At 48.0% G+C, this 23,956-nt stretch overlaps 1 protein-coding gene across 1 annotated transcript in view; it reads left to right on the top strand.

Annotated features, from left to right (window-relative positions):
• LOC146784531 (tetraspanin-15-like) overlaps nt 1–23,041 on the top strand; it is a 284,252-nt gene extending 261,211 nt beyond the window's left edge. Inside the window, exons 7-8 of the mRNA XM_085633458.1 lie at nt 17,145–17,261; nt 22,631–23,041. Coding sequence (XP_085489584.1) covers nt 17,145–17,261; nt 22,631–22,876 — 363 coding nt within the window. The 3' untranslated portion in view covers nt 22,877–23,041. The remainder of the gene's footprint in view (nt 1–17,144; nt 17,262–22,630) is intronic.
• The last annotated feature ends 915 nt before the right edge of the window (nt 23,042–23,956 follow it).

The following is a 23,956-nucleotide window of genomic DNA, read 5'->3' as shown; positions in this document are numbered from 1 at the left end:
GTGACACCAAGTAATACAGAAATGGTGTAAGTGTAACTTGGGGGCGTGGTCCTTTAAGAGGCGTTGTCCTGGCTAGTCTGTGCAGCGTCTCGCACCAATCCAAGACATTGCATATATTTGGTTTGTCTCGCAAATATTTGGCAGCGACGGAGTTGAAAAAACAGAATCCCTTGCAAATTAAAGAAGAGCAGAGTATGTAAGCACATCAGTCAGGGAAATTGTTGTAAATAATGTGTGGGGTATTTTCTAAAAATGCTATATGATCTGAGGCCATAATTCTGCTATTAGGAGTACCTCGAAAGACTTTTCCAAACATCTCTGAACAATTACGCCACTACAGAAACATGCAGCGTGCAGGTGATTGCCGCATGGCGAGTGTTTGAGGAGAGGCAGCGTACCCGCTACTTACATGGCAGTGGATGCCTCGGCGTGGTGGGCTGGGGGTTGCATTACCACAAATTCATTCTGCAAGACCAAGACAGATTTGGAGTTTTCAACCTTATTGCAACCTCCGCGCAGAATATAACAATAGGCAGAAAAGTTACCCAAAAGTGGATGAAAACGGTACTTGGTCCTCGGGACACTGATAAGACCAAACATACGAGGAACAACAGGAAATAGTATGCTACAGCCAATAGAAACAGAGGAAAAGTAAGTGGCAAGTCCAGCAACCAATGTAAAAGAAGGGGGCGGGATGTAAGCCTCTTTTAAGATTTATATTGAATACAATAGATTTCACAAGCACAGCAGGCGAAACCTAAAGTCTTTTCGGATTAGTAGAAACGTTTGGAAAACCATATGCTGGCCCATGGGTCACATATTCAACCGTTGTGGTTTAAGGTGTGTATGAAAGCTTCTAAAGCATTAACCCTACTAGGTACAACTCTCTCCTTTCAGCGTTCTCCTGACCTACCTTGTAATTTCTGACTAGTTGAATTTCTTTCTGTTATTGTAAGATAGTATATACATTTATATCATAAAACACCTGAATTACTTTCAATTATATTCAATTAGTAGATTGGGTGTGCATTTAAGTAAATGCTTAAACATCTAAAAAAGTTAAATGCCATTCCATTATGTCAAGAGAATAACATTTGGGACACTGCACCGAATCATTCATTATTTAAAATCGCTTTCAGAGAAACGTGCCACTTAGACAAACATTAGATGGAAGAAAATTGAATCACCACTGTTAAGGGAAGTAAATGTAGAACTTAGTATACATATACACAGTGCTGGAAACTAGGGGAATCCGGTTAGATCCCTCATCTGGAAACTATTTCTAAGCTGGATCTGGGATCTGGCCGACCCAAGGAAACATGCTTAATTTGTCCTTGTGTAATATTCCCACACTGGGACATAATGAAGCAATTCCCGCATGTTGTCTGAATTCCATTCATAGCAGCAAACTGCAGGTAGCGGAGGACTTTCTTATTTTAACATCCAGCTGGTTCTAAAACAAAGGCCTGATTTAAAGCCCTTCTTGTTTTTCAAGTATCCTCCTTGCTAGGAGCTATCTGGAGTATAACACTTAGAAGGCAATGCAATGGAAGGAACAAAGGCACACAGCTTGTTTTCACTTCACAAGTACTTCAGAGAAACTATGATTTGTAGGTGGATTATTAATTCTGGTAATCTCCCTGTGTAAGAGATGTGCTTGCACTGTATGAATGCAAGATTTATCTTTCCGTATAAGTAAGTACACAAATATTTAAATTGCCCCCACCTCATTTATTTTATTTAATTATTTATAGCGGTACTGTTTCCAGTGTCAGAGCACTTTATATCACACAAAGAGGTACTATAAATTATACAGGAAACGTGACATAAGACAATGAGGGTTATAAGGCATAGGACTCACATATAATCCATACTTATAGACCTTTTTTTTTTTTCTTTATTGAACTTTCCGTCAATGACATACAATCAATATACCTGCAATTACAATAGGTATGCAGCCATAACGTGAACAGCAATGAGAAAAAAAAAGAAATAAAGGAGAAAAAAGAAAAAGTGAACATGCATCAAATGACATCTGTAGCAATAAGAGCAATTGATAGCCATCAGCGAGGACAAATATACTTTACAAATGGTCAATGTGGAGGCAAAGGAAAGAGTGGAGGAGCAATTTACATAGCTGCCATATCGACAGTCAGTATACTCAGGAGGTCAGAGGAATCCGTCTTAGGGCCACAGGGGCAGAGGGGGAAGGAACGTATCCAACAGGACCATCACAAGAAAGGGACAAAAGAGGTACCAATTTGCAATGTGTGCATGACTCATGGCCCGTCTCTAGTATTGTTAAGATGTTCCAGCATATATGTCTGTAGCGGGCCACAAATGTCACGGGGACGTGAGGAATGGGGGAGCAATTCAGCATAGGTGCAGAGTTGATCTTGCCAAAGGATCATGTCTCCCAACTATTCCTTAAATTTGGGTGCCCGGCCCCATCTACAGGCTACTCGCCGCTTAGCAAGCACAAGACAAAAGGACACAATTTTCCGATGTTTAGCGGGAATGTATTCAGTGTACCCTAAGAGGGTTATAAGTAGTGATCGGGAGATGGGCATAGCAGTCATAGAGTCTAGGGCTGTGAGGACCTTACGTCAATATATAAGGACCTCAGGACATTCCCATGCGAGGTGTAAAAAATCAGCATGTTCTGCTTTACATCTGTCGCACCTGTTTGTGTCTCGTAACCCAAAATTGTGGAGTCTAACCGGAGTGTAATAACTGCGGTGTAGGAATCTATAATGGATGATGCAGAGCCTGCTGATGGAGGAAACTTGCTCTGTCTGCTTGCAGCAGAATGAACATTGTTCGACAGTGAGGTCCTGGCCCAGCTCCGCGGCCCACTTAGCACGGGCTGCACATGGTGGATAATCGGTATCCATATACACAGTATGATAGAGGGTGGATACCAGGTGCGAAGCGGAGGATGCACGCAAGATTTGGTGCAATGGGGCCAATTTTGCAGGTTCAGAAGGGAATGTGGGGTGGCAAGCTTTCATGCCATGACAAAGACTAGCATATAAAAAGGTTTCCATGGTAGATGGTGGAGGGTCATGACACAATTGATGGAGAGTGAGAAATTTGCCGCCAACATATAGGTTTCCCCAGCAGTGAATATTCTGTGTACGAGCCATCTTTTTAAATAAGCCTTCCTGTAGTAATGACACCCCTGGATGATAGGTAAGTGGTAGAAGGGGGGAATAGAGGCCAGGCGCGTAGCTGGGGGGGGCGGTGGGGGCAGACCGCCCCAGGCGGCACTATATTTAGGGCGGCGGCCTTTATAATTTATTTAGGGACACAGTGTCACTAAATAAATTATAATGTTCGCCGCGGCCGCAACGGCGCGCGCAGCCGGGCGGCCCAGTTTGAGTGCAGCAAGCAGCGCGCTGCGCACTGCGCTCACTGACCTTGGTTGTAGTGCTGAGTGCGCCAGTGCGTCAGCGCCTGCAATTGCCACCATAATGATTGAGACCGTTAATCTGCCCGCACGGCGCCGCCCGCGAATCCCAGCCTGCTGCCTGCTCCAGGGCCGTCAATCATGGAGAGCGCGCGCCAGCACTATCAATGACGGCCCTGGGCTACATTTTTGCCCGGCCCTCGCGATGAGAACGTAGCGGTGACGCGTAACGCGCTTCACCACTACACACTCTCGTGAGGACCTTGTGGCCTGGGGCAGTCTGCTCTGCTGCGTCCATGGATAATTCGTTTTAGTGCAGTAGTAGGTAAGAGAATGTATTTCTTTTCTTTTTAAAAATATGCGCGCAAGCCCAGCAGGACACGTACTTCGAGTGCGCTTCATTTAAATAGTTTTTATCATTATCATGGCCGATGCAGGACAACAATAAGACAATAAAAGATGCCCCAATAACGCTGGTGATTAATGATCCGCTGGAGAGCAATTATTTGTCTTAGTAGTTTTTAAATGCAGATGAACTGTATTTTGTGTGGAAGCTCAGTGGGTTGCTGCCTTTGCCACAGAGATCTTTGTGTTACTTGCAGTTCAGAAGTTACAATCCTAACATAGGACAGTGACCAATGAACTGTCACCAAAGAGCTGCATACAAACATGAATGGTATAGATTTGTTTTGTGATATAGTTAGAACTTCCTCAGTCTTTCATCATTCTAATGTTGCTAAAATGAGTATGTTTGGGCAGAGATACATTTTTATCAGTAAAGCTGACCCCCATGGAATACTCTTTTAAATCCTAAGGTTGTGTTTCCCCAGACCAAACCCTCTCAAAATATACTGCCCACCAGTATGGATGACATGTGATTCCTACACCTTGTAATCCTCATTGGCTTATGTGACATTCCCTGTAGACTGATTTACATACTTGTATGATTCATCGTCTCTGTATAATGTGTTCGTGGTGTAAAGTGCTGACACACTACACTGATATGAGTAGCGCTAAACAACAAATGCATATGAGAGAGGGGCTACGGAGCGATGAGGGGCACTGGTGGAGGGTGGCAGTGAGGGAATCTGAGGAGGAGGTAGTTGGAGGGGCTGGGGAGCGATGAGGTGCACTGGTGGAGGGTGACTGCAGGGCTCGAGTCGGGGTACCAGGCGGGTGGATGGCGTCCCCTCACTTATTTTAACGGGAGCTCGATTACTGGAGCAAATGGAGCCACACATTTACTCTTTGGCCTCTCTGGGCTGAGATCCGAGCTCATTCAGAACGCTGGTCACGCGCTGGCTTCTCTGATGCAATGGCATCTAAGGGGTGAGCGAGGGGAGGCAATGAGTCTGATGGTGCAAGCCACCTTCATCACTCGCTGTTGTGACGTCCGCGTCCCCCCACTTCTTTTTTTAGGACTTGTGCCCTGGGTGACAGTGAGGGAATCCAAGGAAGAGGTCATGGTGTGGAGGGGGAGCTAGGGTGAGATGAGGAGCACTGGTGGAAGGTGGTAGTGAGGGAGTCTGAGGAGGAGGTCATGAGGGGGAGAGGCTACAGAGAGATAAGGGGCACTGGTGGATGATGGCAGTGAGGGAGTCCAAGGAGGAGGTCATGAGGGGGAGGGGCTATGGGGAGATGAGGGGCACTTGTGGCGTGAGGCAATCTGAGGAGGAGGTCACTAGGGGGGCCATGGAGGGATGAGGGGCACTGTTGGAAGGTGGTAGTAAAGGTATTTACGGAGAAAGAGGTTATTAGTGTGGCGACAAAAAAGACTTTCACATCAGCGCTAAAGCCGGCCCTGTCATGGCCTTTCTGTTTTTGTTTATTTAATTAGCAGTCGGGTCATAAGGGCTACTGTGGAACATACTTTAAAGTGCGTGCTAATTATATTTACTGCTATATTCAATGTTTTAAGTTTGAAGGTGATTTTACTAATGTTTTTACCGGGAAAAAGCAAAGTGGAGCCCGATGGTGCGTGATATGGGGCTGGGGCCCAAGGTCAGCTGTGAGATAAGGTGCACTGGAGAGAGGAGTAGTGGATAAACAAGCCTTTAAGGGAGAGCGTTGCCGAGTCTGGGGTCAGGTGGAGGTAGTAATGAAGAGGGATTCTCCCTGAAGGCTCGCACAGAGGGAGCCTGTAAGGGAGTGCGTTGCAGAGTCCGGAGTCAGGTAGAGGTAGTAATGAAGAGGGATTCTCCCTGAAGGCTCGCACAGAGGGAGCCTGTAAGGGAGTGCGTTGCAGAGTCCGGGGTCAGGTAGAGGTAGTAATGAAGAGGGATCCTCCATGAAGGCTCGAACAGATGGAGCCTGAGTAGTATTACTTGCCTGATACTCCCACCTCAGAAACCTCCTCTTCCCATCAAAGGAACATTACATGGAAAGTGATAATATTTAGAAAGAGATTTGGAAAAGAGTGAGTTGTACTGGTTCTTATAAGACTAAGAAGAGATAAAGGAGGGCCCTGAAGCAGGCCTGCCCAGACATATATGCGACAAATCGAGCCCGCAGTGGCCCACCCAAATACACCCTTGGCCCACCCAAACAAAAATTCCTGGAGCAGGGCCTGATGTGTGGCAAGAATATTTGTGCATGTTTGTTGTGTGGCATTGCTCTGTGGTGGTGACTGTTTTTAAGCTGCCTCATCCGTGTCATGTATGTGCATGTAAGTTGCATGATCAAGGTAACTATTAGCGGCGATACTACGTGTCTCTCGGACCTCTTTGAAGTGCATGCCCCCCCCGGGGGGGGAGGGGGGGGGCGGCAATCTGAGGGATAGCCCCGGGAGCCACATGCTCTAGCTACGCCACTGATAGAGGCAGGGTTTGGGTGCGTGATCGAAGATGCGGGACCAGGCTCTTATAGTGCAGTCCACAGAAGTGAGGTATCGCCCACGAGGTTCGACGCTAGAGAGGAGAACCCCATCCAGTGGGATTGGATCTGCAACCCAATGTTCAGTGGCGACATGTGGAGTATAGCGTGGTGCATGAAACCAGAAGTGGGCTAAGTGTGCCTGAGCGCTTATATAGTATAACTTAAAATTAGGTACGTCAAAGCCACCATGCACATAAGGCCGCATAAGCGTGTCCCACTGAATACTTGGCAATTTACCGCCTCATACCAATCTAATCAGTTCTGATCTGAGGGTGGTGAAAAAATGCCGTCCGGGATGTTAAGGAATATTAAGGGATAAATATAAGAATGTGGGAAGAATAACCATTTTTATGAGGGATATGCGACCAGCCATAGTTAAGGGTAGTGCAATCCATCGGTCTATGCATCCTGTGACATGTTCCACCGCACACCCATAGTTAAGTCAAATAAGCTCATCTCGGTCAGCTGTGACGCGGATCCCCAAATATCTAACCTCGTCTTCACACCACACAATAGGAAAATCTGATTCGAAAGGGGCGGCAGAGCTGGTCAATGGAAATATTTGTGATTTAGACCAATTAATATGAATGCCGGATTGGCCACCAAATTTAATGAATTCACGCAATAGTGGGTTTAGATTTTGGCGAGGGTCTTTAACATAAAGAGTGACATCGTCCGCATAGAGAGAGATGAGAATGGGGCGAAGAAGGCAACATAAGCCTACGTGGTTATAGTGTTGCCGAATCTTGGCTGCAAGTGGTTCCATTACCAGGGCAAAGAGGATGGGGGAGAGCGGACATCCCTGACAAGTGCCGCGGGATAGAGAGATGGAGAGTAAGGTATGCCCGTTGATCAAACCTTTTACCGTCGGCGAGGTGTACAGAAGTCAGACCCAGGACAAAAAGCCCACCGGAAGCCCCATGCATTGCAAGATGGTGAAGCGGTAGTCCCTTGGAGGCATCTAGAAACACAGCAACTAGTGCCAATTTGGGATCTACCGTTTGCAAAATAGAGAACAGTGTTCTGAGGTTGTGGGATGTCGCCCTCCCGGGAATGAATCCCGCCTGGTCTGGAAGGACCAATTTGTCCATGAGGAGGCTTGGGCGATTCGCTAGTACTTTCGCAAGTATTTTTGTATCTGTATTTATGAGAGAGAGAGGCCTGTAAGATTTGCACCGGTCTGAGGGTTTACCTGGATTTAATAATGATGTGGTGAGTGCCTCTCTCATCGAGGCAGGCAGGATGCGAGTCTCCCGGGCTACAAGAAAAACCTCTTTCAGTACTGGGAGTAACTGATCAATGTAGGTCTTATAAAAATCATTGGGGAGGCCATCGGATCCTGGCGCCTTACCAGATTTCATCTGCATGATGGCTTCCCTCAGCCCGCGGCTAAGAATTCACGCTGTGCATCACGCAACCAGCCGAGAGCTATGTCCCCAAGGTAGGGGGCAAAATCAGGGGGGGAGGTACATTGTGACCTATATAGATTCGCATAGTAAGTGACAAACGTGTGGAGTATGTCGTGACTGTCTCTATGTCGTGCCCCCACATCATAAATCACATCAAGCACATAGTTGGAGAAGCGAGGTTGTTTAATAGTGTTTGCTAGGGTGCGCCCAGGTCTCTCAGCCTCTCCATAGTGTCGAGCAACAAAATATTTGCCCCTGAACTTCACCTCATGGTCTGCAGTGGTAGTGTAGTCTGTGAGCTTTTCGTAGAGCACGGCTTGTTGGGTGCCAGAATTAGTATTCCACATGTCAGCTTCCATCTGTTTAATCTCGTTCTCCAAGGGGCTCAAGTTTCTTCTCATGTCACGGAGTACCCCAAAGCTTTTGGACATCCCTTTGCCCCGGACAGTGACCTTGAAGGCCTCCCATAACGTGCCCACTTGGTCAACTGAGCCCTTATTTCTGGTAATGAAGTCTGTAATTTCTTCCCCTAATTCGGTTCGAAAGACGGTATCTAGCAGTGCTTCAGGCACTAGTCACTAGCAGCGCGGGGTGGTGATAGAGTTGGGGGGGAAGTATTTCTAGGCAAACTGACACATGATCAGAGTATGTACGGGCCAGGTGTTTGACAGAGTGAATCCAAGGGTTCACTCCGCGGGAGCAAATCCAGTAGTCTAACCAAGACCACGTAGCATGGCATGCTGTGTAACAGGTGCCCTCCCTATCAGCGTTGTGCGTGTAACGCCATGCATCCACAAGTCTCTGCTCTTCAATTATCCCTGAGAGAGCCTCTTGAGCATTGGTGTAATGGTGTGGAAGGGGGCTAGAATGGTCTAGGGCATGTTGCGGGGATTCTGCTCATGCACAGAACTATGCACAGGAAACCAGGACCTCAGTGAATTGTGGTATACCAAAAAACTCACCTCAGTACCCAGAACCCCTATCCGACTAGCATCAGTGTCTCATTAGTTCTCCATATCATCTCGAAGCTACCAATGATTAGACAACCCAGAAAAAGCGACTTAGAGTACTCTCAGGAATGGTGGGAATCAGAAACACCTGTTCGTTATTATTCTCATATCAGTCCACAACAAGAGTAATCAGAGACACGGAAAAGTTTAAAATGTTTATTTTTACCTACGTGCTCTATCTAAGGTGCAGTATTTTGGCTAACATAAGCAGACAAATGATTAGAAATAAAACCATCAGCATTGTTACAATTCCATAGAAAATGAAGGGAGAAATCATATTAAAGTGATAGTTGAAACAGGTCCTATAATACCTTGTGAACCACTCTCCCTTAGCTAGTAAACTAGTTTTATAAACTAATAGAAGGTCTCTAGGTTTGAATGGGGAACCCCATACCTCAAAGATCAGCTTGGGTAATTTACATCACAGGATCAGCTCTGCTCTCTGTGTCTGGAAAGGTTTTCTCCAAACACCTGAAACAGTCATTCAAATGCTATATTAAAGGCACCTGAGTTTCAGATATTTGCAGCTGTGTGCTTGTTGTGTCTAGAGCGTGGGCCGATCAACCTGAATTCAACAGCATACATTGTTATTTGACCTTGACGGCTTCTGCACACACTGTTCAGACTAAGGTCGCGGTGCACGTCTAGGAATGTGAACAACAGACCGTTCTCATGTGAAGAAAAAGCAAGCAAGCAGTTTTACTTGTAATAACAACTACCTGTAGTGTTATGTGCAAAAATCTGAAAAGTGGCAAGATGGCGTTTAACTTGTAAAGCGCTTATGCTAACATAGCAATGTGTGCACATAAAACCCTGACCCACTACAGGCAGGGTGCAGAGTTGTGTTAAAATCTCCTCCCCATAGAACATGCGTGTAGGAAGGTGGAATCTGACTACATGGTTGTCCCCACTTTTTTTCTGGTGTTTTGATGGTTTTTGACTAGTCTGGCTGGGATCCTCCTATTCAGCCTATCTGCTTACTCCCTTAAATGACATGGTGTGCATATTAGGTGCACTAGTGATTGGATACTGTGGTACCTTATGAGCCCCTAGTATATGGTACCTTAGGTACCAAGGGCATAGGTACTTCACAGGCCTACCAGGGGCTGAAGCATGTATTATGCCACCCCTGGGAAGCAGACTAAATCTGACACCACAGGCCGGCTACTGCAGCCTGGGTGAGGTAGTGTTAGCATTCCTCACTGAGATATAGGCTCACTATATCTCTACCTGCACACACATATAAACCTATCAGTCACCCCTAAGGCAGGCCCTATCAATCCTGAGGGCAGGGTGCTTGGTTTCCATGTGAGGGGGTGCCTCTACCTGAGCAGGGCCCCTCTGCAGCCCTCAGACTCTATTCTCTGTGGCTGTTTGTCGATGCGGTTAAACCATATACTCTTAAGTGCATTATAACCTTGCGGTAAATGCTAACTCTGGGATGGCTGCATTAAAACATGTCGTGTTTGGTGTCAAACGCTTTGGAATCATACCCCCACACCAGTAACTGGTGTGGGAGTATGATCCCACCCTTCTAGAGGGATAGACATGTACCTACTGTGGAAACACGGTAGAATCCTGAAAGAGCCCTGGCATCACAAAATGGATGCCACCAGCTCAGACACTGGGCTGCCCTCCTGCTGCTGACCGAAACTCGCAGTGGAGGAGGCCCAACAATAGGCATCCTGTCACAGGCCTACCAGGGGCTGAAGCATGTATTATGCCACCCCTGGGAAGCAGACTAAATCTGACACCACAGGCCGGCTACTGCAGCCCGGGTGAGGTAGTGTTAGCATTCCTCACTGAGATATAGGTTCACTATATCTCTACCTGCACACACATATAAACCTATCAGTCACCCCTAAGGCAGGCCCTATCAATCCTGAGGGCAGGGTGCTTGGTTTCCATGTGAGGGGGTGCCTCTGCCTGAGCAGGGCCCCTCTGCAGCCCTCAGAGTCTATTCTCTGTGGCTGTTTGTCAATGCGGTTAAACCATATACTCTTAAGTGCATTATAACCTCGCGGTAAATGCTAACTCTGGGATGGCTGCATCAAAACATGTCTTGTTTGGTGTCAAACGCTTTGGAATCATACCCCCACACCAGTAACTGGTGTGGGAGTATGATCCCACCCTTCTAGAGGGATAGACATGTACCTACTGTGGAAACACGGTAGAATCCTGAAAGAGCCCTGGCATCACAAAATGGATGCCACCAGCACAGACACCGGGCTGCCCTCCTGCTGCTGACCGAAACTCGCAGTGGAGGAGCCCCAACAATAGGCATCCTGTCACAGGGAGGTGTCACCACCTTCCAGACAGGATTTAGTGTATTGGGGCTGGGTGGGTGCACTCCTAGAGTGCTTTGTAGTCCTGCACTGGGGGAGCAGTTGGCTCCTCTGTGCATATGCCAGCTCAAACCGGTTCAGGGGCTACCTGCCCCTGCTCTGGCGCGAACCTGGACAGAGGGAAGTGGGTGTAGCCACCCACTCCCCTGACCCTCCCATAGGAGGGGTCATAGAGCTAGTCCCTCCCTTTCTTTTTGTATAAGATAGGGAATCCTTGCGATTGCAAACTAGATATCCCTGGACGACGGTCTGAAGAAGAATCCTGGACCTTCGACGTTCCACTACCTCTGGAAGACTGAAGAATCTCCCTTGGAGTCAAGGAGTGACTCCCCTGCTTGGCAGGCACCAAAACGTTCCCGCTCCCGCTGGAGTCCGAAGTCCCTGCAGCCCCGGAAGTGGATTTCTTGACTTCTCCAAGGCCATCGTGAGTACCCAGCGAAGCAGAGGCCAGTGGACCCCACAAGTGACGAGGAACCGTAATACCTGGGTACTGTGCACTATTTTCAAGTGCAACCCCTTCACGACATTCTACGAACTTGTGCATTGGACCACGTGTGGTCAAAGCCTCCAGCAGGATTTCCACTGAAAATCAGAGGCCTACCTCGTCCGGAGTGACCGTGGGCTCCTGTGAAGTGAATCCTCCCGAGGCGTCTTTGCGATTCCTTGCCGGTTGGCTTGTGGGTCCCCTGAAGACTTTTCCACAGAACCAAAGGGCTCCCCTGGTTGCTCCAGGCCTGCCCTGACTTACCCTTGCTGGGTGAGTCCCTCAGACCTTGCTGGTCTGCACCGCTGACTTTTTACACTTTCCACGAGACTTGCTGTTGCCAAGGCTTATTGGCTCCAATCCGGTTGCCGACACCTCAGTAAGCTGCAGACTTTGTGGGACACGCCGAATCCAGCTCCTGGTTGTCGTCGACGCCTCCTGGACCTCGTGGCTGAAGAGTCAAGACACCCGTGATCACCTGAAATCACCCGACGACTGTGGTCATCCATCTTCCTGGGCCCGGGTCACTGGCAAGTGACTTTGAACACTGTCTCCTCTGCTTTCAGGTCTTCATTCTTCTGAATCCAGCCTTGGATTCCACCGGACACTTCTTCTGTCTTCACAAGCAGCAAGTCTTCTTTGGCTTCCATTGAAAACGATGCCACGACCCGACACCTATGCACCCGGCTTCCCTGGGTGAGGTAACTCGTGCACTCCGGTGCTCCTGTGTGTGTTGGCCCTAGAACTACTTACCCTGTAAGTGACTTGCTTGTAGACTCTCCCGAAGTATCCTAAAACTTTAAAATTCCAACCGCGACTTGCTCCATTGAAGTCTATTGGGATCCGCGGCTGTGTTCTCACACTGCATGCGTCTCCCGTGGATCCTTTACTTACCTGCCTTGGGTGGATTAGTGAGGCCCCAGCGCTTCTGAAGGCCCTAGGCCTTCTCCCTTCTCAATTCGTTCTTCTTATACCTCTTTTTTAGTATATGGTCTGGTACGCCCCTAGGGCCCCAGCCATATAAGTGCTTAATTTGTTGTAAAACATTGATTTGTGCATATGTTCCTGACTTCTAATCTCATAAAGAGATTAGTAGTGTGTCTAGTAATAAATACATATATATTTTATATATATACCGGTGTGGTGTCCTTTCATTTAGTAATTCAAGAGATTATAAGGTAAAACAAGCTGCTTTACATTCCTCTAAAGACTTAGCCTGAAGGCTGCTCTCCACAGCTACCACTAGGATAGCTTTCCTTAAAAGGTTGTCTTAAACCTATCTACCATAAGAGTCAAATTGTACTGGTGCAAGGTGGCCACTTTAACTAGTGACCAGCATATACCAGGCCAACTTCTCACAAAGCGTGGAGCCTATTTTCATTATGCGTCCCCAGAGCGAGGTGAAGTAATCGGGATCGTCTTGGTTTGGACCATAGCTGCAAGCAAGGTGACCGATTGTGTGCCCAATGTTCCCCATAGTATGCAACTGCGGCCAGCTGTGTCACTGAATGTGCCACCAGGTATAAATGGTGTGCCCCTCTTGACCAGTATGAGTGTACCTCGGGAGTATGTTGAGTAGGAGGAGAATGCGCATGCCGAGGCCCATTTACTGCCATAGCAAGAGGGACGTCGGGGGGTCTATATGAGTTTCTTGTAGCATGGCGATTTTGTATATGGTGCCTGTCCAGATAGGCCAATATCTGCCTCTGTTTACGAGGGTCACGGAGACCCCTGACATTCCATGTGAACATTTTTATGGGGAGGGGATCAGGTTGTGCTGTCTTAGTAAATAGGGGAAGTGTATCTGGGGAGGATGTCGTCATTGAAAAGTAATGTGTCTATTCTTGCAATATTTGGCATGTTGAGCAACATTTGTCATGTATGTGACAGAACAATAAAAAATAGTCCCATCCCTTCCCACCCCCCTGTAAGAAGAAAACCTATCAAGCTGACATCAGAACACATGTCAAGTGTTGATGCCACCCCCACCCACAACGGCACCCCAATCGTGCCAGCATAGTGCTGACCACCCATTGGTTCCCAATGTGTCAACCAGATTCCGGGAGCCTGGTAAGACCGGAATAACAGCCAAAAAGGCCAACAAAGAACAACCCACAAAACAGAAAGACAAGGGGGATCTCCCAAGAGGGCACTAGTCCCTTCCCATGTCCCAACTCTAACTGCAGTGCAGTCCCCCGGGTGACGACCCACAAGGGGGGTAGAGAGATGTGGGGGGGGAGGGGTGCTCGGCGGTGCGTCCATAAAATCTACCAGTTATACACCCAAATAAATGCAGACATGTAATCATATCACAGTCAATGATCAAAGCCACTAGGACACTTATCTGTCCATGACCATGAAGCAGGAGCACAGGACCATCTGGAGGCGCGTTTACAATAGAAGATGCACGGCCCATAAAATGACCGCATCATATTAACAGGTTGGCGCAATTCAAGAAGGGCAGGTAGAAGGTGCGGCAGATGACAGTACATATGGCTTCCTGTGGCTTCTTAGCTTCTGAATGGCGAGGGGGATCTGGAGGTGCAGTCTCGGCGTGGCGAGCGTCTCCTAGCATTCTTTAAAAAGTCCTCCACTTGTTGCGGATTCGTGCAGAAAATGTGTTTGCCCTTGTGTATAATCCAAAGCCTCGCGGGATATAGGAGGGCATACTCTATATGGGCCTTACGTAGTTTCTGCTTGACGGGAAGGAATTTCCGGCACGCCTCCTGAACTGCCAGGGTGAAATCAGGATAAATGGTGAACGGATTTCCTTTGAAATGTAACGGCTTTAGTTCCCGGGCCTTCAGAAGTGCAATGTCGCGGTCCCGGTAATTGAGAAGTCTGGCAATAATGGGTCTTGGGGTTTCTCCCGGCGGAGGTCGTGGCCCTAAGGAGCGATATGCGTGCTCCACCAATAGATGGGGTGAGAAAGAATCCACACCCAATGATTCCTTCAGTTGCCGCTCAACATCATCCTCCATGCGACCTATATTTGGGCTTTCCGGTATGCCAATTAAACTAATGTTGTTGCGGCGGCTTCGATCTTCAATGTCCTCATTCTTTGCCGCGATGACTTTCAATAGTTTATCCATTTGCGTGACCTGGTTTTGCAGCCGAGAGGAGGTGTCATCATTCTCAGATATGCTGCGTTCGGCCTCTTTCAGCTGGCCATCATGCTTGTCTACTTTGTGTACTGGAAAGTCGAGATGGTTGTTCATTGTGTCCATCTTCCCTGACAGGTCTGATAGACTATGCTGGACAGTCAACAGCAGTGTCTTAACATCATCCCCAGGGGATTGAGACGACGTTTGCATTTGGTCCATATTGGTGGGCTCAGAGTCTACTGAAGCGGACCGAGTCGCAGCCTTTTTGGCATCGAGCGTCAGTCTGGGTTGGCGATTGTCAGGTTTCCCCATTGCGCAGCTCCGCTCGTCTAGGCTATGGAGCAAAGTTGCGTTGAAAGTTGCCTCCAGCTCCTCATAAATTGCGCGTTAGTGCTGCCCGTTCAGTCCAATCTGCAGCCAACAAGTGTGAGGGAGGGAGCTGTCGCCAGGAGCCTCGAGGTTGCGCTGGATCTGTGTGGTGGGGCGATGTAAAATAGAAGGGGAGCCTTCACCACTTGACTGGCCACGGAGGTATATGGTGGCCTGCGCAGTCAGCGTAGCAAAGACATAGTCGCAACGTGGGTCAATGCTAGTACATAGGTAAGGGTGTAGGTGTCCCAGGCAGCAGCGCACTAGCAGGAATTGACAATAAGCCAGCCGCGTAGGGGCATAAAAGGAGGTGAGGAGCTCCTGTGTATCACTGACTGCAGGCTGGCAGAGATGTAGTGTGGACTCCGTGGAGTCAGAAGGTTCACCAGCTTGTTGCGAGGGAGTGATTGCCAGATATAGTATTACAGGGGGGAAGAAATTGAAGTGAGCAGGATCGTATGTGTGCGGGGGCCACTTGCGCTAGTCCTGGGGGAGTAAAGTTTGCTGCCGGGCGGAGCCGAGCCGCGAGGTCCCGCATTGCAGGAGTATACTTTCTGAGGGGTGTGCTCAACACGGGTGCGTGAACCGAAGGTATGTTGGCTCTGCGGGGGGAATGTGTATGGATTGATCGCCGGTATGCAGGGACCAATTATGTCAGGCCAACGTGAGGGGAGTCAGATTTCGGGCTTGTCGCCTCTGCACGATCCCGCAAGATGAGATGATGTAGGGTGGGCTGCCTGTGTAACAGCGGTACAGTCTCTGGAGGGATCGGGCAGGACGGCCCTGCACGTCGGAGAAATGGCGCGATCCCCGCGTCCACCGCAGAGCAAGAACGGTCATGGCTGGCACACGCCTCACCTCTGGACAGTCGAGTGCAGGGTGTTGGTGTCCATGGTAGAAGGCGCAGACCAGCTCGGCAGGGCACCCGCAGAGAAGTCCAGTGAGCAGCGGGGAACCCGAAGCCTGGGGCCGTTAAGAGTCAGGCCCGACCCCATGTGGGAGCCTCGGGGCTTGAGTAAAAGCAGAGGCCGATCGGGTCTCCAGCCAATGCGCTCACCTCCGCGGCCGCAGCATGAACAGGTCCGCCGTTGTTTGTCAGAGTGTGCGAGAGCCGAGATTTTTTTACCCAGTGTGGCAGGACAGTTTAATACGCAGGTAGGCTGTGTTAAATTCCAGTAGTAGCTGGCAGATGTGCGAATTAATGGCGGATTATCTCGCCGAGCCTCCGGAGCCTCACAGGTGTGCGGCCATCTTGGATGTGCACCACCTAGCGCCCCCCTGCTTATAGACCTTCTCTGTTAAGAGTGTATGATCAGTAGAAACACAAAGTTGTATATAAAATCAAAAACAGTGAATGTGGTTGTCTGTACTAACAAGACTTTATCACTTTCCAAAGGAACCCTTCTTTGCAATCTTATAATAACAACAGATTGAGAGAAAAAAAATAAGGATTTAAACACATGATTTACAGTTTGCGTGCAGCTCCTTGGTGCTGGTAAATAGGTCACTTTGCTATATTAGAAGGCTTGTAACATATGAACTGGAAGTAACAAAATGGGCTGAGTGTCAATAGCAGTAGCTGGCTCACCTCTCTAAATATCTAAATAAAATTAAATCTGTGCTCTGCGTTTACACAATGTGCTTTGCTGCAGGCACATTAATCCACTATGATAATTACTGTGAATGAGCAAAACAAAAGAATACTCCCAGAGCTATGTTAATCACTAGAGTTATCTTACCGGTAATATAATTGCCTCAAAATTGCAGGGAACGCAATGATTTCTGCAGCAGGTGTCTCATAGTGACCAATGAAGTAATGTAGAACAGATTTACTGTCCCATATTTCCTTGTTGCCAATTTCTTTGCAGGAGTTGTTTTTTTTGTTAAACAAATGTATAAATTGACTATCATATGCTTTTGAAGTTCCAACCCTCGTGACTCCCACCCTTTCCACTGCCACACCTTGACCCCAATTTGTGGACTCCTGAAGTAATTTTTTCCCCGATTCCAGCACTGCATATATATTAACCTTGTAGTGGACATCAGGTCTAAATATTTTTGGTTCATAGTATTTTGCTCTTAAACATCTACCTAGATCAGTTTACCTGGATATAAATTGCACACGTTTTTGTTTTTACAGCGTATTGAACTCACTGATGTAATCCATGTCCGAGGATGTGTCCACGCAGTGATATTTTGGTTTAAAGACAACTTTGGTGCTACTGTTGGAATGATATTTGGAATCCTGCTGCCTCAGGTATTAAAAAGTTTTCAATGAAATATTTAGCTATTTTAAGTAACTACATAGGTCCTGCAGTATTTGGGTGGTGATAAATATTGATAGAGTGGAGTCCAGGAGTGCTTGATGATTCTGAGTGCCACACCTCAGAATAGGGGATAAGGAGCCATTACTGCTTTTTCTCCCATTCTCAATGAATCATTTTAACAGTTTTTGTAAAGCACAGCTATTCACCTGTGTGGGTCTCGCTGGGCTTAGTGGAAAAGGCAGATCTTGAGTTCCTTTCTGAATGTCGTGAGAGCTGGTGATGTTCGAAGGTGATGTGAAGGTCGTTCCATGCTTTGGTGGCTAGGTAGGAGAATGAATGGCATTCATGGTGGCTTCGGCAGATGCGGGGGGGGTGCAAGGGCAAAGGAGGCAGAGCGCAGGTGTCTTAAAGGTTGGTGGAAGTTAAGGCGGTGGATGCTGGTCCTAGGTTGTGGAGGGCTTTGTAGGCGTGTGTCAGTTTCTTGAATTAACATCTTTTCTGTAGAGGGAGCCAGTGGAGGCTTCTGTGGTGGGATGTTATGTTGGTCCGTTTGGGGAGGTTGAGGATTAGTCTGGCAGCTGAGTTGGGTGGTGATTCCAGCGTAGAGTACTTTTCCGTAGTCCAGATGGCTGGTGACAAGGGCTTGTGTGACATTTTTCCTGGTGCTTACGGGGATTAATATGAAGATCTTTCGGAGCATGCGGAGGGTGTAGAAGTAGGCAGATGAGTCCGAGTTGATCTGGCGTTTCGTGGTGTTTGACGTTCAGGGTAATGTCAAGGTTACGAGCATAGCCTGTCGGTGAGAGTGTGGGTCAGATTTCGGCATGCTCCCAGGTATTGTCCCATGGGGCGGCGTTGTTCTCTAAAATCAGCACTTCCATTTTGTCTTTGTGGAGCTTCAGGCAGTTGGTCAGTGAAATTTGTCATGGCATTGTGGAAGTTGGTTCTAGTGGTGGAGGTGTCTTTCGTGAAGGAGAGGATGAGCTGGGTGTCGCTTGCATAGGATATGATGTTGAGGCCATGGGTTCCGAGGATGCCAGCCAGGGGTGTCCTGTAGATGTTGAACAGGATCGGGCTTAGGTATGAACCTTGAGGTACGCTGCAGATGATGCTCTTGGGTTCTGAGGTGAAGGGTGGTAGCTAGATTTTCTGGGCGCATCCTGTGAGGAGAGATGCTGCCCATTGAGGGCATTCCCTGGATCCCAATGTGGTGAAGCCTGTTGATGACGGTATGGTGTGACACGGTATTGAACGCTGCTGAGAGGTTGAGGGGGATCAGTGTTGTTGTTTCCCCTCTGGTGAGGTGGGTTCTTATGTGGAGCTGGACCAGGTGACATTCAGCAGGCTGTTTCTCTTCAGGTGTTCGGTGAGCTCGTGGTTGATGGCCTTCTCTAGGACCTTGGCTGGTAAAGAGAGTAGTGAGATGGGGCAATAGTTCTTGAGGTTGCTGCGGTCAGCGGAGGGTTTCTTGAGGAAGAGTCTGACTTATGTGTGTTTCCATATATCGGGAAAGGCGGCTGTGGTGATGGATGCATTGAGAATGAAGGTGAGTGCCATGCTGATTTCTCTGTTCCTGAAGTTAAAGAGGTGGTGTTGTCAGTGGTCCATGGGTGCTCCTGAGTGGATGTAGTCCATGATGGCTGTATTGTTCTGTGTGGTGAGCTGTTCCCATGCAGTTATCCAGGGAAATTTCTCTTTAAATCGTTTAGGAGGGTGGGGTCTTCTCAGAAACATTGGAAACAACGAGTAACCACCATCTTGAAGACAATTTTTGCAATAGCGCAACTGAAAGGCAGTGAATTAGTTTGTGGGTGAGTTCTAGCTGGAGAAATTATTCATTATTTCTCCATATAGCATACTGGATGTAACCACCTGCAACAGGTAGGACACCTGCACTTATATTCCCTTGGCCAGAAGTGCTATTTTTCCTCCATCTCTACCTGCTCCCCAGGTAGGTTTGAGGGCAACTTTAAAACATCTCATTGCACTACTATAGCAGCTGCCTGCTCTAGGGTGACTTGTAGATTTTTTGGCAGATGTGTTACCTCCTCCAAATTGTACGCCTCTAGCCGTCTGTGCATTTTTTGCGCCTAGGAGCTCGTTTTCCTCACTCCTTAAGAAACCCACTGCCGACCCAATTGACCTGAAAAACTACCGGCCCATCTCTCTCCTCCCTTTCGCGGCGAAAGTCACTGAGCGACTAGTGAATGCCCAGCTGACCACCTTCATCGAGGAGAACTCCATCCTAGACGCCTCCCAGTCAGTATTCCGCAGCAACCACAACACCGAGACCGCTCTCCACGCTGCCACTGACGACATCCGCTTGCTACTCGACCAGGGACACACCGCGACCCTCATCCTCCTAGACCTCTCCGCAGCCTTCAACACCGTTTCTCATCGCACCCTTGCAGCCAGACTTCATGACGCAGAGATACAAGGAACCGCCCTCGACTGGATTCGATCCTTTCTCGCCGGCAGAACCCAGAGGATCAGACTCCCTCCCTTCCTCTCCGAACCCACCAATATCAACTGCGCAGTACCCAAGGCTCATCTCTCAGCCCCACGCTCTTCAACGTCTACATGGCCCCCCTCGCCGCCATCGTCAGACAGCATGGGCTCAGCATTGTATCCTACACCGACGACACACAGCTCATCCTCTCACTCACGAAGAATCCCGAAGACACCAGAATCTGCTTCCAGGAAGGAATGAAGAAACTGGCAGCCTGGATAAAAGACAGCTGCTTGAAGCTCAAATCAGAGAAGACCAAGGTCCTCATCCTCTGATCCTGCAACTCTGCTGGGACAACACCTGGTGGCCCTCCGCCCTCGGAAATCCACCCACTCCTACTGACCACACTTGCAACCTCGGCATCATCCTCGACTCCTCCCTCTCCATGAACCGCCAGATCATTGCCGTCGCCTCCACCAGCTTCAACTGCCTGCGCATCCTCCGCAAAACCTTCAAGTGGATCCCCCCCCCCCCCCCCCCGACTGCAGAAAGACCTTCACCCATGTACTCATAACCAGCAGACTGCACTACGGCAACGCCCTGTATGCCGGAATCAACAAAACCCTACTACACAGACTCCAGACCATCCAGAACGCCGTTGCCAGACTCGTCCTCGGAACTCCGCATCACAAACACATGACCCAACACCTGTGAGACCTCCACTGGCTCCCCGTCGAGAAAAGGGTCACGTTCAAACTCCTCACCCATGCCTACAAATCCCTCTACAACATCGGACCCAAATACCTCAATGAGAGAGTATCCTTCCACGTACCCAAGAGAAACCTCTGCTCCGCTGACCTCGCCCTGGCAAAGGTCCCCCGCATACACAGAAACAGAACGGGTGGAAGAGCTTTCTCCTAAATCGCAGCCAAGACCTGGAACGAGCTCCCCGTGAACATCAGACGCTCACCAAACCTGCATTCCTTCAGGAAGGACCTCAAGACATGGCTCTTTGACTGATCCGTAGCTGCCCCCCAGTGCCTTGAGATCCTCACGGGTGAGTAGTGCGCTACATAAACCCCTGATTGATTGATTACTTAATGCTTGTCCGACAAGATTGAAGGCTTACAATTGCCAACAACAAAGACTCCTATTTTAAATTCCTGCTGCACTGAGAATCTATACACCCCATTGTCTGACAACCTAGCATGGGGATTTACATTTTGTGACGGTCAAGAGGTCCATCATGTTGGAGTCAGCAGATTTGTTCCATGATGCTTTCAGGAAGAATGGTAAAAACTGCCAACACCTGCTTGTACCTAGTGTTTCAGTGGGTAGGCAGGGGACCAGAAGCTTGCTGCAAGGGCGAAGGCATAGAAACTGAAATTTCCCAGCTGAGGCATCGAGTGAAGCTTAGTGTGAGTGCACACTATATTGTCTACTATTTCCCTTTGTTGGCAATTTGCTAAGACAAGTGGGTAACTGGAGGAACTAAAGGGAAAACAAGAAGAGTTTTCCTGGTGAGCTAAATATTTTGTTGTCTATCTCCAAGCTGAGGGAAAGACTGACGTTTCATCTATGTATGAAAGGGATGATGGGCAATTAAACAAAAGGAAAGAACAAGTGCCCATATTTAAAATGATCCTTAGGGGACATCCTACTTTCCAAAGGGCCATCTGGTTTTTCGTCGCAGTGGGTGACGCGGCCTCTTTCAAAGGAATTGACAAAGAAGAGGGACAAGTGAATAGTGTCCTGCTAATTCGAGGCCAATTAGAAGCAACTAGTTTGGTTACAGCTGGCAGTGCCGATTATTTTTTTTTAAATATTAAAACCAGAACGAAGTTAATGAATGTATAAAAGGTGCTGGCCTCACCCCTGTTTCACCTACACACCGATAATAGGGCTGAGGTTCTGCTCCAGCAATAGCTCGGTTGCCAGTTGAAGTTAACTCTTTTGGAAACAGTAAAAGCCAATGCCGCCATAAGAATAGGGTTTACAGGCCCATATGGCCCTTTTTGATGTCAGAGACCATTGTATATGCAGCAGCTAGATAAATAATGTGTCTCCATACTTGTGACTCACACGATGATTATAATAGGACCAATACATTTCAGTTGGGCATCTTTTTAAATTGTCAAGCCTTTTGAAGATAAAAAATAGGTCCTGGTAGAACCGGTAGTCCAGTATTTATTTAGTATTGCCATTTGCATGCGGGTATCCAGAACTCCGCAGCCAGACTTATCCTTGACACCCCATGACATGAGCACATGACCCAACACCTGTGTGACCTCCATTGGCTCCCGTCGAGAAGAGAGTAACTTTCAAGCTACACACCCATGCCTACAAAGCCCTCCACAACATCGGACCCAAATACCTCAAGAAAGAGTCTTTCCAAGTACCCAAAAGAAATCTCTGCTCTGCCGACCTCACCCAAATAGAGACCCTGCGCATCTGCACAAATAGAGCAGGGAGAAGAGCCTTCGCCTATGTCGCAGCCAAGGCCTGGAACAAGCTCCCTGTCAACATCAGACGCTCCCCTACCATGCACACCTTCTGGAAGAGCCTCAAGACCTGTCATTTTTGGCAGACCCAGAGCTGCACCCTCCCACCCCCCAGTGCCTTGAGACCCTTAGGGGTGAGTAGCGTGCTTTAGAAGCCCCTGATTGATTGATTTGTAGCCTTGGGGTTGAAGACTGGAGTCACAGTGCCTAAAGACCCCTGGGTATTTTATGTGCTGTATAAATGCAGTTAGCAGTTGCAGTTGTGGTGTTTGTGGTTAGTTTTTCCTAGTACGATGAATTAAATATTGGGCAAAATTGTATATTTTTGGTTTTAGGTTTGACTGTAGAATTATATTCATAACACACATTGCATTCCATTGTATCCATGTTGTTTTATGTTTTGTTTCAGGTACTGGGCCTTATTTTGACTTGGCTGTATTGGCACAGGCTGATAGCATTACGGTGCAAATTCGACGATGTTGACTTCAGGATCTTAAAGGTCTTTGATTTCGATGCATTGGACTTAAGCGGTGCAGGCTGGTGCCTTTGCATCCCCAGGGAGGATGGATATATTCCTGTCAGCATGGAGGTGGATGACACCGAAGACCGCAATCAGCCACACGACAATCCAAAATTATCTAATGAAACATGCTGAAAACCAATATTACTTTTAATTTATGCACATTAGGGACTTTATATACAGACAGGACTTGCCAAAATAATTTAATGTGTACTCATGAACATTTTGTTCAGCCGATGTTTTGTACTGTACATGTTTTATTTGTTTTATTTTTTTAAATAAAAGTTTGTTTTATTTGCAGTAATTTAGATTTTTTCTGTCCTGACATACCTATTGGAGTGCAAGTAAAGGGATTACTAGAGTGCAGTACAATTAACTGTCATCATTGTTGGAAAGCCTATGTTGGAGGCATGTAAGTTGTAGATCACATACTTTGCATAAGTCTGCCATCTAGTGTTGGGTCCGGATGTTTGCACTTTGTTTTTCTTTGAAGAAATCTTTCCAGTCTCGAGGTGGGTGACTCATCCTTTCGACTCCATTGTTAGATTGTTTTTTTCCGCCATCGGGTTCGGACGTGAATTCTGCGCTCTGTTTCGACACCGTTTCTCGTGTTCCCCTCGGTGCGCAATCCAGTACCCTTGAGGGTATTGTTTCTCGATTGTGTTTCCATTCTCTGCGTATCATATCGGTTCAGAAATCTTCGATCGGAAAACTTGTGGACGGCTGTTGGGTCAGCTTGCAGTTGATGGAACGGACTCAATTTAATTTGTGTCCCGGGTGTCACGCTAAGTATCCGCTTACCGACTTGCACGAAGTGTGCAACTTGCGTCTGTCCACGTAACACAACGAACTGGACTGCGACGGGTGCCGATCTTTTTGATCCAAGAAGACGCTCCGTGATTGCCGGGCTCGACGTCACGAAATGCACTAACAAAGCGGCTTCCCTCCGGATCTCTTTGGAGAAGATTCCGACCATAAAGTCTTGGACGCACAAGGATCTGAGGAAGAAGAGGAACACATTTCCCTGTCCGAAGCCGATTGCGACATGGAAGAAGACGTTCCGCAGGGTCAGCGTACCATGAGTACAGATACTCCCGTGCCCCAAACTATACCCAAGAAAAAGGCTGCTGTCCCTCCTCTGCCTTCGGGCCAAGGTCGGCATCGGGAACATGTTTCCAACGCCCCTCCTTTGGGCTTCGCACGAAACACCCACCA

The sequence above is a fragment of the Triturus cristatus genome, chromosome 11 (genome assembly GCF_964204655.1).
Source record: "Triturus cristatus chromosome 11, aTriCri1.1, whole genome shotgun sequence".
NCBI lineage: Eukaryota > Metazoa > Chordata > Amphibia > Caudata > Salamandridae > Triturus > Triturus cristatus.
Note: the sequence above shows the minus strand (reverse complement) of the source record. Positions and strands in the feature narration are given on the sequence as shown.